The sequence below is a fragment of the Triturus cristatus genome, chromosome 2_2, assembly GCF_964204655.1.
Source record: "Triturus cristatus chromosome 2_2, aTriCri1.1, whole genome shotgun sequence".
Lineage (NCBI taxonomy): Eukaryota > Metazoa > Chordata > Amphibia > Caudata > Salamandridae > Triturus > Triturus cristatus.
Genome location: NC_140582.1, coordinates 622,894,135 through 622,908,057, shown reverse-complemented (window position 1 = coordinate 622,908,057; position 13,923 = coordinate 622,894,135). Strand labels below are relative to the sequence as shown.

Below are 13,923 nucleotides of genomic sequence, written 5' to 3'. Positions count from 1 at the left end.
CTCTGCTCGCAGGTAAGTTAAACAAACTTTATTCTGAAACCATGCAGCTTCCCATCCCGATATTCAGTCCCTTGGACTTACGCATTTCAAAGCATTCTCGCTTCTCGTCAGAGGCCCATGCCAGGAAAACAGCAGTTTGTTGCAGCCACATCTCCCCGCTTGCTATTTAAATTTAATTGGCCTCAGGTGTGCGCTCATAGTAGAGTTCATTTCAAACAATGCACACTGGGGCATGTAGTAAAATTTCACACACACTCACACACACGCATATAGTCTCAATAAACATTGGGAGATGCTCTTAATTCAGACATTGTGAAATGTCTCCCAAACAACCCCACTATCACATATGCTGAAGCACACACTCAGAATGATTTTTAGCCCTAGTGACAACATGAGATATACAGGACGGACTGCTATGTCTTCATATTAAACTTCGCTATCTGAGGTAATAATAGGTTTGTATAAGAGTGTTAACTGTGTATGTTGTAAAAATGTGGCAAGGCAATATAGAATATGTTACTGATGGCAAGAGGAAAAAGGTACAAGATCAAATCGTTCATGAACTGCAACACTATGAATTGTGTTTATATGATTATATATGCTTCTGACAAACAGGAAACTTAAAGAACATTAGAGACAACACACAAGAGTATTGAAAAACTAAAGATTCTAAATATCTATTGCATTGCACTTTAAAAAAAAAAAACTCCACAACAAATATGGAGAAAATAAAATGTATAGGAATTGAACCTGAGTTTTCTAATAGACGAAGTGCCAATGTTGCGCGGTCAATAGGAGCCAGGGAAAGGTACTGGATCAATACATTAAAACTGTACAGTTGGGTCTAAATATAAGGGGAGATTTGAATACCCTACTATCATTATCTTCATATCATTTTATTTCGATCCACTTCCTCCACCTTCCAGAACTTTTGATTCTATGTCAGAAATGTAGTTTTAGTTATGAGGTCTAGTAAGCTTTGTATCTACTCGTTTGGTTTTCCAATGAGACTCACTCACATGAGATTTTAAACTACATAACAGAGGCACCACAGTCTCTATTTGAGTGAATTTATTATGGAGTCATATCTTAGGGAAAATAACCAGTATAGCAGGGAAAATATGCCCCTTGTTTGACTAACTACACTGATGGATAGTTAGCTCAAACACATGGCCCCTTGCATGGCACTTGACTTAGGAAAAGAATTGGTGTTTTGGTTGACCACATGAAACCTTATACGACAACTACTGAGGTCAGTATTACTCATAAACACTTATTTCTTCACATTAAGCCACAATGTTTTCTTGTCTCTACTCTTTAAAGCTCAATGAAAGCAGTATATAATATCTGTAACTATTCGAATCATTCTGCTTAGTTGCCAATTCAATATGATTATTAGGGACCACTGAGTATCATACCTTATAATGTCATGTCTCATGAATAGGTTGAAGAAGATTCGATCCCTAATGGGGAGAGATCTTTATTGCTGGGTTATATATTTATATTGTAATTCTTGTCTCTATTATTTTACGTTCCATTGATAGTAACACAAAAGATCCATAACCACTGCATCGTTTGTGATAAGAAGTCAGTTCCATAGGATTATGGCAGACTACAGAGTGGTGTAACTTAATAATGTCAGCTCACATAAATAGGTTCAAGCGGGTTCGATATCCAGTTTGGAGACATCCAGATTGTAGATTTATATATCTATATATGAATTTTTACCCTCTTTATATTTTTACTCATTTTTGATTTTACTTCCTGTCCGTCCTATTGATTTTAACTGTTTCCTTTACATACACTGCTTCACCCACCGAATTAGAACAGGTACCCCATTTCAAACACTCGATCAGTATAGTACCAGAAGCCATTTTCTTGAACTTGCTAGGTCGGACCGCGTGACGTGATTAGGCTGGATATTCAAAAACGAAATAAAGGCTAACATAATAGCGAGCCATATGATATAACTTGCTGTCACATGTGGATACTTAGTTCACTTATTTGTTGATTTTAAGAGTTGATTTTAAGAATATGTTGACATTTTAGGACTTTTAAAAAATTTCTTATAAAGATTTTTTTCTCATATATTTTATTCTTATATTTAGAAAATAGTTTGTGTCAAAGTAATGAGGTTACTCTTGCTCATTAGTTTACCAGGTACCATTAACGATTTATCTTGAACACTCATGCTAATAGTTATTTCTTTTTGGGGAAATTTGTAATATAATACTCGGTGAGAACTAGAATTTGTATTTATATCAACTCTTTAGGTCGCTATAACTTCTACACCGGAATTAAACACTTATTATCCCTTATGGTACAATTCGCTATTTTGCACTACCACCCAGGAAAGGTTTGGGTCTTAACATTATAAGACAAGATATGAAATATCAAAGATTTCATTTATTTGCTTATAATTCATAGGCATCAGACAATATTATCACTATTTTGGAATAACTCTGCTAATACATGTTGGGAAAGTGTTCAAGAATGTATTACTAGGTGAGAACCTGCTAATCGGGTTCACTTTAGGAATGTGCTGATTTATCTCCTGAATCATAAGTAGATGGGCTTGAGAAATTTTATAATTTTACTCCCACTAGACAGAAGCCTTGATTTTCTGCTACTGTGCAGGAGGACACTAGAAACCATAAAACACCTATTTTGATAAGTTTACCTGAAATGTAAGATCCCTGAGGGTGGGTCTAATATAAGATGACTGGGGCAAGGTTTCTCTACATCCTTTAGCCTTTCTAATAATGGTTCAGAGAAATGTAGAAAGAACAGATGTAGGATTAGGAGAACTGTCTTAAATTTGAGGTGTATCAATTCCAGGTTCGACTCATGCGACTATCTTAAGGAACTCTGAATCTTGAATTTGTATTTACCATTTAGCTCAATTACTAGGACTACAGCCATGAACATTGAGACTGTGGGTGCAAGACTTATATAGTTCAGTTCAACTGGTATGTCTAAATATGTACTAAATTTAAGGAAGATCAGAGTTATTCAATATTAGAGCTCAGCATATGAGGAAATACCATCAATGCTTACTATATATTGTGCATGAACATGCCCAACTCACAAATTACAGTATTTAGGACAACTCACAAATTACAGTATTAAGGACCACAATTAAGCTCTCATGTATGAATATAGAAAATCTGAATGAATATTACTTTATTTTTGAATGTATAAATTGTCACATCATTGTAAAAATTTAGATTAGTTAAGGTTTAAAAAATGTTTAGACCAGGTGTTTGTGTTTTCAACAGCCCTAAAGAAGCAATTAAATTGTGAAACATGTTGGTTGTTACAGGCTGTTTTGGGTAACCTGGATTGTGATTATATCTAACCCAATACCAACTACTGGAATTATGGAAGCGGTTATATTTGATGTAAAACAAGTTAACTGTTATGAAATGTGAGACCTTTACTTGGAACTCTGACATCCGTTCGAGAAAATTAAAATATATTTTTTTGACAAGAATGAATGAACTTTTTGTCTCTCTTTAAATTATTTTTGGATCGTTGTATGTGCACATTAAAATACACTATTGAGGTAGCCAGTGTTCTGAGAGCAATAGCACCGGATGTGATTCATGGTACCCACTATTATTAAGTTTAAATAATTATATAAACACTTTCATTTTCCAGTAGGCTTTCTTTCTGATGTTACGCCCCCCACAAACGTGGGATGCATATATGCTTGTCGATTTGTACAGTGCTTCATTGCCAACTGTGTATTTGGCTTGAATTAAAAATCACTATTAAAAGAAACTGAAAAATATGATGAACCATCTCTTGATCAGCAATCTGGTATCACTATGTGTAAATCTTATCGCCATGGCTGAATGTTTGATTAGTAGGATTAATATAATCACCACGTAAGATAAACATCCTGTGTGTTGCCCAGTTGCTGAACGTTGTCAAAACTACACCATGTTATGGTAAACATAAGGATTATTCTTTTAATGCAAGGGATATAATTCAACATAATAGGTTATTAGAACTTGCTTTGGTATTTAACTATAGCCCTATTATTTAAATTTTGTGTAACATTGATTTATTTCATAAGAACGGCGAAACCTGGATCCCTTAAGAAAAACTAGGAAGTACTGCAAGGCATTTTTAAGCAGAAAAAAACCTTTCACCTTAAGGAAGGATTGAGGATCACATTCATCAACAATCTTCTCGCACTCCAGAAGGAGGTTCGCCACAGTTTTCTTGTCTACAGTCTTCATTTCTTTCCAGAGTTGATGTTCTTTCATTTTCCTACTTCTTTGATGTGAAATATATTCCAGCAATTGCTTTCTTTTCAGATCCAGGATTTTGCTAATCTCATCAAACTTTGATGTAATGATTTCAGTCTCATTCTGCAAGACTGCCTAAAAAATAAAATGCCATGTCAATTTCAGCAAAATACCTCCTTACATAATATACATCAAGGTATGAAATCTATCAAAAAGATAAATATTATAACAGCATTAACTCGCAGTGGACAACTTCATCCCTATACCTTAAAACAAAATTGCTGCATCCAAAAAGAATTTAATTTCAATGTTGAAATTTTCTGTACTGATGCTTACAAAGTAGGGATTCTTAGAAAGAATAACTTACTCAGAATAAACACCATTGCTACGAGGTGAAGCTTTAGTCAAACTATTTTATACATTTTCATGCCCCATTAATGGTACTTTGGTAAGAGTTTACGTAACATGCCAACATGTCTTTGTCACATACGCAACCTCCCCTATGTGCCCAATCTATCATTAATTTCAATTTACGTGTTTGGCACAAGAGGTCTCCCTAACCTTGGTGGTTCGTAAATGTAATTATTTGCAAAACAATGTGGTGTGCATGGAAGTTGTGTGCTACATGCATAATATCTGCCATGAGAATTTTATAGCATGAGAAGGACAGTGCCTACACAATGATTTAGGTGTGCCCACCCTCATTCATCTACATAGCAACCACTGTAGTTTACTCATCAGACACTTTGTAGATGCCTAGCTCAGGTATGGAACTCCTACACATTACATGACCCCTTCTGCTTGCCTCAGATGAAGCTCTATCCAAAGCTGGGCAGTGTTTTGCATTAGTACATTTACTGTTGTGCATTGAAGACTACCTCCTCAGAAACCGCTGGCAGAACATCAGCCAACCTATCCCATAAAGAATGGGCTTCTATGGCAGGACACGGAGGCGAGGATTAGGCTTTACTTCTTTCGCTTTTATTACAGTAATCAAGCTCTAGCAGCCATTTCATAAGGCTAATATGTCAATAGAAACTCCATTTCCTATAAAACATAGGGAAGAAAAAACAATAACAAGTCCATCAATCAGGCTCCAGCCCACCGTATATAGTCCCTTGAAGCCTCTCTAGCCAGATCTTTCTTCGCTGCTCTAGCACCACGTTAGTGAAGTGATTTTCCCGTTTTGTAATTTGAGTTGTTTCTGGTGTTTTCAGGCACCGCAGGAGCTTGAGGCTCGTATGCAGTCATCTATTTGCTTTAATTACGGTGTGTGTTGTTAGAAGCTGTCGCGGCCCAGGTAGGTGCAGCCTGATTATTATGATGACGTGGGCACGTTACAGGGGAATCATTAATAAGGCACTACACTCTCGTTCACTGGTGTGAACCGGAAGGTCACGAGCGACCCTGGCCCCTTTATTTATGCTCTCTGGCCACTCCTGTCCAGTGAGTGATACATTGTGTGTGGGTCCTTCCGGGCCCGGGATATACTGAAATAAACTAGACCGCTACATCCCATCCCAAATCAGTTCTTTTTCCCCTTAGTTTTAGAACCACGTCACCATGCAAACTCAGCCAGCTTGTGATTCGGTCGAGGGTTCGGCCTGAGGTTAGAATGATGGTGGTTATTACTCGACACTCTGGTAGGGCTGGCTGTCTCTTCCTCACTGATCATCACATGAGGGTTGCACTCCACCTCAGGTGCAGATGGAACTTGCCCTTGAGGAGAGTCATCGGTGAGATCGGGTTCTGTGTATCCAAATGTAGTGTCAGGGCCTGATAACTGCTTGGGACCCGGTTGTTCGACACTTGGCCCGGGTACTTTCTTAAACAAGGAGATGTTTCTGGTTATCACTTCTCCGTTCCGCTAAACAGTCACAGCTGTCCCTTGGACTGCTCGCACAGTCCACAGCCCTACCTCATATGGGGTGCGGAACTTTCCTCCACTCCTACGATTCCGTATTAGGACCGTGCATCCTGGCATCAATGCTCATGCTTTTGCCCGCCTTCGGTAACTTGCTTTGTCATTGTTCGTTGTTCTCCGAGTTTGGGTGTTTGAGGGGTTGTATGGCTCGGGCTCCCAGTTATCAGCCACTGGAAAGTTCTCTCGTCTGGGCCCTGCCAGCATCAGCGACCATGGAGACCTCTGTATTGTGCAGGGAGGCGTACTGCGGTGTTCCCGTAGAAACTTCTGCAGCTCGACTTCGGGGTCAGTGTGCTCAGCTTCTGTTATGCGTTGAATCTTATTAATGGTCCGCATAAAACGCTCGACTTCTCCATTGGCTTGTGGCCACTGCGGTGTGATGCGGTGATGTCTTATCCCCAACCGGGAGAGATATTCTTTGAATTCATTGCCTTGAAAAGGAGGTTCGTTGTCGGTCTTGATCACATGCAGTAGACCAAATAATGCAAAGATTTTTGTCAATACTGGTTCCAGACGGTTGAATGCTGTGGATGGTAAGATTTCAACACATGGATATTTTGTGTAGCTGTCGACTAGCACAGCTGTGACCCTCCCGTCAGGGAAACTACCGAAGTCAAGGCTCACCCATGGCCAGGGTGCTGGGGCAGGACCCTCGCATTTGAGGCCAATTAAATTTAAATAGCAAGCGGGGAGATGTGGCTGCAACGAACTGCTGTTTTCCTGGCATGGGCCTCTGACGAGAAGCGAGAATGCTTTGAAATGCGGAGCTGGTGCTTCTGCGCTTCCCGTGAGTTGGCATGCTCTGCAGTTCCTGACAACAATATCTACGGCTTCCTCGAGTCCCGGGAACCACAGCTTCCCTCTCATCCGGGATTTCATTCTTCCTGTACCCTCATGACCTTCATGCGCTAGAATAGTTGTGCGTTCTTGTAAGCCTTGAGGGATGACGATGCGCGATCCCCTCAGCAAGATGCCGCATTCAGCGATGCTGAACTCATCCCGGATTCTCCATATCTACCCCAGTCGGGACCGGTCTGTTTCGTTCCAGCCTTGGACGTCTTGGAGGAAACCATCCCAAGATCCTTTCTGTATTGCGTCCATCACCCTTTTAATGACCATGTGGGACTTGATTTCATTTCTTGAGATTGCTTGTGGGCATGACCATTGGGAGATCATGTTGACAAACTCCTCTGTTTTCCGCTCCTGATCAGAATCCACCTCTGCCGGCTGTGCTGGATGACGCGACAAGAAGTCAGCCTGTTTCTTGGCTCTGGGTCGGTATACCAGCTCCAATTAATAGTGTTGGAGTTGTATCGCCCACCGCTCGATTCTGGGTGGGGGATGAGGCGCTGTCCCTTTGAAGAGCGGTGGTTGATGGTCCGTCACTACTCTAAACGGATGGCCGCTGACATACGAGTGAAAATGGTTACAAGCCCACTTTATGGCAAGCGCTTCCCGTTTTATCTGAGAGTAGCGAGCCTCAGTCCCGGTTAGTGCTTTGCTAGCAAATGCTAATGGCACCCAGGTCCCTGGTTCCGTCTCTTGAGTTAACACAGCTCCTAGCCCCACTGGACTGGCATCCACTATCAATTCCGTCATATCAAAATACGCCATGGTCGTGATGGCTAGCAGTGCCGACTTTACTTTCGGGAATGCCTCTTCTTCCACTCGAGTGCATCGCCAAGCAGAGTCTTTTTTCGTCAAATTACGTAGTGGTTCTGCAACCGTGGCAAGGTTCGGGATGAACCTCCCACAGTATGTCGCCATCCCCATTAAGCTTCTGACTTCTGAGGCCGTGGTGGGTGCTGGGGCGAGCTGAATCGCCTGCGATTTCTTGGGGTCCACCTTCACTCCGTCTTGACTGAAGACATAACCAAAGAATTCAATAGACCTTTTGAAAAATTGGCATTTCTCTTTGTGGAGGGTCACTCCATGCTCCGCTAGACGTTTCAAGGTTTGCTCTGAGCCGACGATGGTGATCCTCAAGGGTTGCTGAGTGAATAAAAATGTCATCACGGACATTGATGACGCCTTGCAATCCCAACAGGACTTCCTTCACTGCGTTCTGGAATATCTCAGCTGCTGAGGATATCCCGAAGTTTAGTCTTTTATACCTCCGTAGGCCCAGGTGTGTTGAAAACGTAGTGATGTACCTGCTTTCTATGTCTAATTTCAGCTGGTGGTATCCTGCGTTTAAGTCCAGCTTAGAAAACCACTGTGACCCGTTAAGGTCCGCTAGTATATTGTCGACCGTCGGCGTCAGATGCCGCTCTCTTTTAATCGCTTGATTGGGCATCCTCATGTCAATGCATATTCTGATCTTCCCTGGTTGTCGGGGCTTCTCGACGATAACCATGGGAGACACCCACGGGGTCGGACCCGTTACCTTTTCTATGACACCTTGCTGCTCGAGCTTCATCAGCTCCTGTTCTATCAATGGCCTCAGATGGAAAGGTATCCTTCGATGTCGTAGAGTGACAGGTTTCACCGCAGTGTCAATATGTAACTTTATGGGTGGTCTTTTTATGTTCCCTAGCCCTTCGAACAGCTGTGGGAATAACTCCAGGATATCTTCGGTTTGAAGGCTTTTTACTGCGTTGGCGCACGTGACTTGACATAGGTCTTCAGCAGTGACTCCCAAGTAGTATGTCCGCTTCCCTGTCAATGATATGGAATGTTGTGGTGACTTACTGGTCGTCTGATTGGACCGGTATAGACATCTTGCCTCTCAGGGGAAGTGGGGTCTGGCTTCTGTACATGAGAAATATTCACTTTGGATGGCGATAGTGCCGGCTTCGGTTTTAACGTTTGATAGTGTTGGTATCCCATAACATTCACAGATGCTCCCGTATCAATAAGGGCTGTGACAGGTGTCCCGGCTATCTTAATGGCACATGTTGGTTGCGGGCGACGTTTTCGCTTGAGGTCATTTACGAATGACACGAAGTGGCATTCTTCCTCGCCCTCTGATGACGAGTCTTCCAGGTAGTGTCGACGGTGTGTTGCTGGAATTGTTGTTTTTGTATTTGCGGGTTCATCCAGTGACAGTTGGTTCACTTGTCTGTATGGTGGTTTACGTCCTGAGGTCCCTCTGTGCCTAGCGCCTCCTTGGCACACACTCGCGAAGTGGTTGGGAATGCCGCATTTCGTGCATGTTTTTCCTTTGCCAGGCAGTTGTCTTGTGGGTGTTCTTCCTTCCCACAATATCCGCATTGTGTTTGTCGCGAATTCCGTTCTCTGCGAGTTGTCGTACGAACAGCATCTACTCGCTCAGTCTTGATGGTCACTGCTTGTTCAGTTGTTGAGTTAAGGGCGGCTTCCATCGCAGATGCCGGGACATCTGAAAGCTCGTGTGATCGAGCTAGGATTAGTATACCTTCAAGAGATATGCGAGGTTGTCGAAGGATGAGGAAAGTTTTATTCCGGCATCCTTGGATGAGTTGCGCTCTCACTTCTTTCACCTGGTCATCCTCAGTGCACGTGCTGGCTAACTCTCGGAGGCGAGCGTGAAATGTGTCCATTGATTCTCCCTCTCTCTGTCGAGCTTGTTGTAGTTTAAAACACTCGTAATCTGGGTTGAGCTGGGGGTCAAAATGAGCATTCAATGCCCTGACCGCTGCGTCGTAATCCGTCTGTGGCCCTGTATTCGGTAGATGTGCAAACAGCTTGTATATTTTGTCTCCCGCAAAAAGCAATAGGAGTGACCTCTTTACTGCCCCATCGGTTTCTCTGGTGGCTATAAAGTAGTTGTCGAGGCGTCCTATTCACACCTTCCATCTGGGTGACGCCGTTGCGGGGTCAATTAATTCACTGAATGGAGGAAGTGCACTGACTTGCGAATGCAAATGAGTTGGTGGGGCTACAGGGGCAACTGGCTGTTGAGGTGGCCCTGCTGCTGCTTGGTCAAACATGGCTGGTACTTATTCTGCTTTCGTTTCTGTTACCCCTAGTATTTCTCTTTGTGTAGTTGCAGTACAGTTCTAGAGGTTACTGCCAGTATCTGGTTAGGTTATGTTATTTTAATTTATTCAGTGCACAGCTACTCGGAAGTGTCCCAGCGCTAACAACAGAAAGGCGGCCTAAAAACACAGAAGTCCATTAAAACAGCAGAGTCTTCAGGGACTTCCTAAACAGACGAGGCTCACAGATAGCCCCCAAAGTCAGAGGAAGTGAATTCCAGGCAAGGCAGGCTCTACGGGCAAACGAGTTCCCCCCCAACCGTTGATGCTTAAATTTGGGGACCTGCATCAACAGCAAAGAGGACGACCTCAACTGTCTCCTAGGCATGTAAAAAGGAGAATCTGTCCTGCAAATACAAGGGGCCTAAACCATAAAGGGCCTGCTGCATGATAGACAGCATTTTGAATTTGAGTCGTGATTCCACGGGAAGCCAATGAAGTGACCGAAGCTGTGCCCGAGCGCTATGCCTGGGGGACAGCCCCCCTAGAAGTCTGGCAGCCGAATTTTGGACCACCTGCAATTTCTTTACAAGGTAGCCCGGGCTGCCAACCAGGAGGGCATTCGCGTAATCCAGGCGGGAGAGAACCAGTGCACGCACCACCGTCTCTCTGTCCCTGTATGGCAGCAAGGGAAAAAAACTTCTTCAGACTCCTCAGCAGCCCAAAACATGTGCCAGCTAGTTTTTTTACATGTGATGCAAAGTTCAAGTTCTCGTCGAACCAGACGCCGAGATCTTTTACGGCCCCATTAATCACTAGGGGACATGGAAAGCCCGAGGGCCAGAGTCTTGCTCTAAACTCAGAAGAGAAAGAGCCGAACAACAGGACCTCCGACTTTGCCTCATTGCATTTCAGCTGTGCATTAGCCAACCACTGAAAGACAGAGGACAAACACTGATGAGGTCTAGCCACCGAGTAGTCTTCCTTGTTGCAAGTGAACAGCAGCTGGGTATTATCAGCATAGGCCATCATTTTAGCCCCCAGAGACTCCGCCAGAAAAATCAGCGGAGTCACATAGATGTTAAATAACAGAGGGCTAAGTGACGACCCTTGTGGTACCCCCGTGGTAACCCTCAAGGGGACCGAGGCGCACTGAGGGAGCCAAACCTGCTGCATCCTTCCCTCCAAAAAGGAGCGGATCCAAAGCAGTGCTCTCCCAGATACACCAATATCCGAAAGGCGGTCAAGGAGCATGGCATGGGATACCGTGTCGAACGCCGCCAAGAGATCAAGCAGTATCAGTGCAGCTCTCCCGCCGGCATCCAGACACTCCCGAATCGACTCCGAAACCTCCCACAGAGCAGATTCGGTATTGTAGGAGGCACGGAATCCAGATTGCGCCGGATGGAGCACACCTGCTCCCTCGACGAAATTAGTCAGTTGGGACGTGACCGCCTTCTCGCAAACTTTTGCCAAACTAGGTAGAAGCGAGATGGGGCGGTAGTTTTCTGGGAGCAAAGGATCAAGGGATGGCTTTTTAAGAAGAGGCAAAATTAAAGCATGTTTCCATGCCGTGGGCACATGCGCTTCCCTTAATGAATGATTAACCAGGAAATTAACCTCTGAGTTGATGGTATCAGCCACATCCGAAAGTAGTATAGCAGCGCACGGGTCGTTAGGCGAGCCAGACTTGAGGGCTTTAAGAATTCTAAGGGAGCCAATCAAGTCAATGGGACAAAACTCAGAGAAGCTGGGAATCGGAGAGGCCCTGGGCAGGAAAGGAGCCCGCTCAGGACTACCAGACCTCCTCAAGGGCTGAAATGTCTCCTGAATGCTAATAATTTTATCCCTAAAAAAAGATGCCAGGGTATTACACCAGGCTGCCGAGACAGGGGCTACTGCCACCTGAGAACTAGGGGCTAGGAAACTCTGCACTATGGCAAAGATCTCTTTAGAGTTGTTATTAGCGCGTTCAATACGGGCTGCATAATACAGACCCTTGGCCTCCCCTATCTCTCTGTAGTAAAGTTTTTGTTTAGATCTAAGAATCTCTTTATCATGGTGCTGATATCCACCAGATCGCCAGGTCCTCTCCGCAACTTTGCAGACGTGCTTAAGACTCTGCAACGTGGGAGTGAACCATGGCTTAGAAGGTGTATCTCTTCTCAGCCTTGGCAGCCCTACTGCCGACACCGAAGCCACTGAACCAGTAATCCAATCAGCAAATTGGGTAATATTTACCTCCAAGCCTGTGCCTGGTGCTACTGTTAGCCTTCTTGGGGGTTATTGCTGACGCTCAACTGGCTTGAAATGTGTTAGTCACTGATTTGCTGCCATTTGCTGCACTGCATGCCCTTGCTCTTATGTTGAATTAGTCTGCTGCTGGCTGTTCAGCCTTCTGCCATTTGCATTGCCTAATGCTTGTTGATTCTGATGTCGTGCCTGATCACACCCACAGCACTAGGGATGCGCTCATGCCTTTCCCGTTGTGCCTTCTCACATACAGCGCTAGCAGTGCGCTCATGTTTGTCCCTTTTGTTTATCTTTTCCCTCGCCGGGTCTGCAGGGGCTAATGCGCATGCGCGCGCCTTCCTCAATGCAACGTGCTTGACCGGCCGTGTCCGGGAGCATTAAGCGCGTCTTCTCCTTACACAAACGGGCGCTGGGGTCTCCGCTTGCGCTTCGATGATAGCGCTGTTAGCAACGCGGGCGATCCAGTTACCTTTGCGCTTTTCGGCCCTTGCAGCAGCAGGGCTTCTTCCCGTGATGGCGGGCGCGTCTCCTCTTCGGGCCACAGCGTGCTCAAACTCCGTCAGCAGGGCGATTTCACCGCTTGTGGATTTCAGAGTTCCCACCCTCGTCGCCAGTGTCGCGGCCAAGGTAGGTGCTGCCTGATTATTATGATGACGTGGGCACGTTACAGGGGAATCATGAATAAGGCACTACACTCTCGTTCACTGGTGTGAGCTGGAAGGTCACGAGTGACCTCGGCCCCTTTATTTATGCTCTGTGGCCACGCCTGGCCAGAGTGATACATTGTGTGTGGGTCCTTCCGGGAAAGGGATATACTGAAATAAACTAGACCGCTACAGAAGCAACGGGAACTCCCAGCGCTACTAAACGGCTCCTTTGTTGTGGCTCTCGGCGCTGTCTTCCGACCGGCAGGGCACCCGCGCCTCTCGGGGCGTGCACAGTGCGCGCCTCAACCCCCCGGCAGCCGGAGCCGGTCAGGCACGTCAGTTTCGTTTGATCTGACAGCGCGAGTGCTCCAGATGCGGTTACTGACACGGGGGAAACTCTGGCATTGAACACTCAATGCGCGGTGCCTCTTTTTAGAAGTTTCGCGAGTCGGGTGCCACAATTAGCGGAGCCCTACTTGTGTAGAGAGTTTTGTGATGATTTACATAGTCCTGAATGCGAGCCAGCGTCTGAAGGGACAACACCCTAAAGGGTAAGATTATGTCAGTTTTTCTGGGACACCCCAGGAGCTATTAACCCCTCAGTTTACAAGGGGGCAGTACAGATATTTGATTATTAGTATAAACTGGTACTTACCTGTAAAATCCCCCTTTGTTGGTGAGCTTTATTGTTCACTGGTGGTTATGGAGTCTATGGACTACGATGAGTATGGGGATTACTTGGAGGAGGAAGAGGTTACTTACCTCCCCATCGACAACCAGTCTGTGAGGTAAAAGACGCTTCCATCCTCAAGGCTGTGTCGCAGGTGGTAGCCCCCCTGGAGAAGAGATGGCGGCACTCCAGGCGCATGCCAGCCACCCCTCAAACAGAGGGATGATGTTAATGGGCCAAACTGTTCAATAAAAACACCTTCTCTGCATATGCT

General features: G+C 44.8%; 1 protein-coding gene across 2 annotated transcripts in view; it reads right to left on the bottom strand.

Moving 5' to 3' along the window:
* LOC146862589 (uncharacterized) overlaps positions 1-13,923 on the bottom strand; it is a 217,466-nt gene that overhangs the window by 151,838 nt on the left and 51,705 nt on the right. For both annotated transcript variants that reach the window (XM_085641795.1, XM_085641794.1), the window contains exon 3: positions 4,158-4,391. In XM_085641795.1, the coding sequence (XP_085497921.1) occupies positions 4,158-4,391 (234 nt within the window). The remainder of the gene's footprint in view (positions 1-4,157; positions 4,392-13,923) is intronic.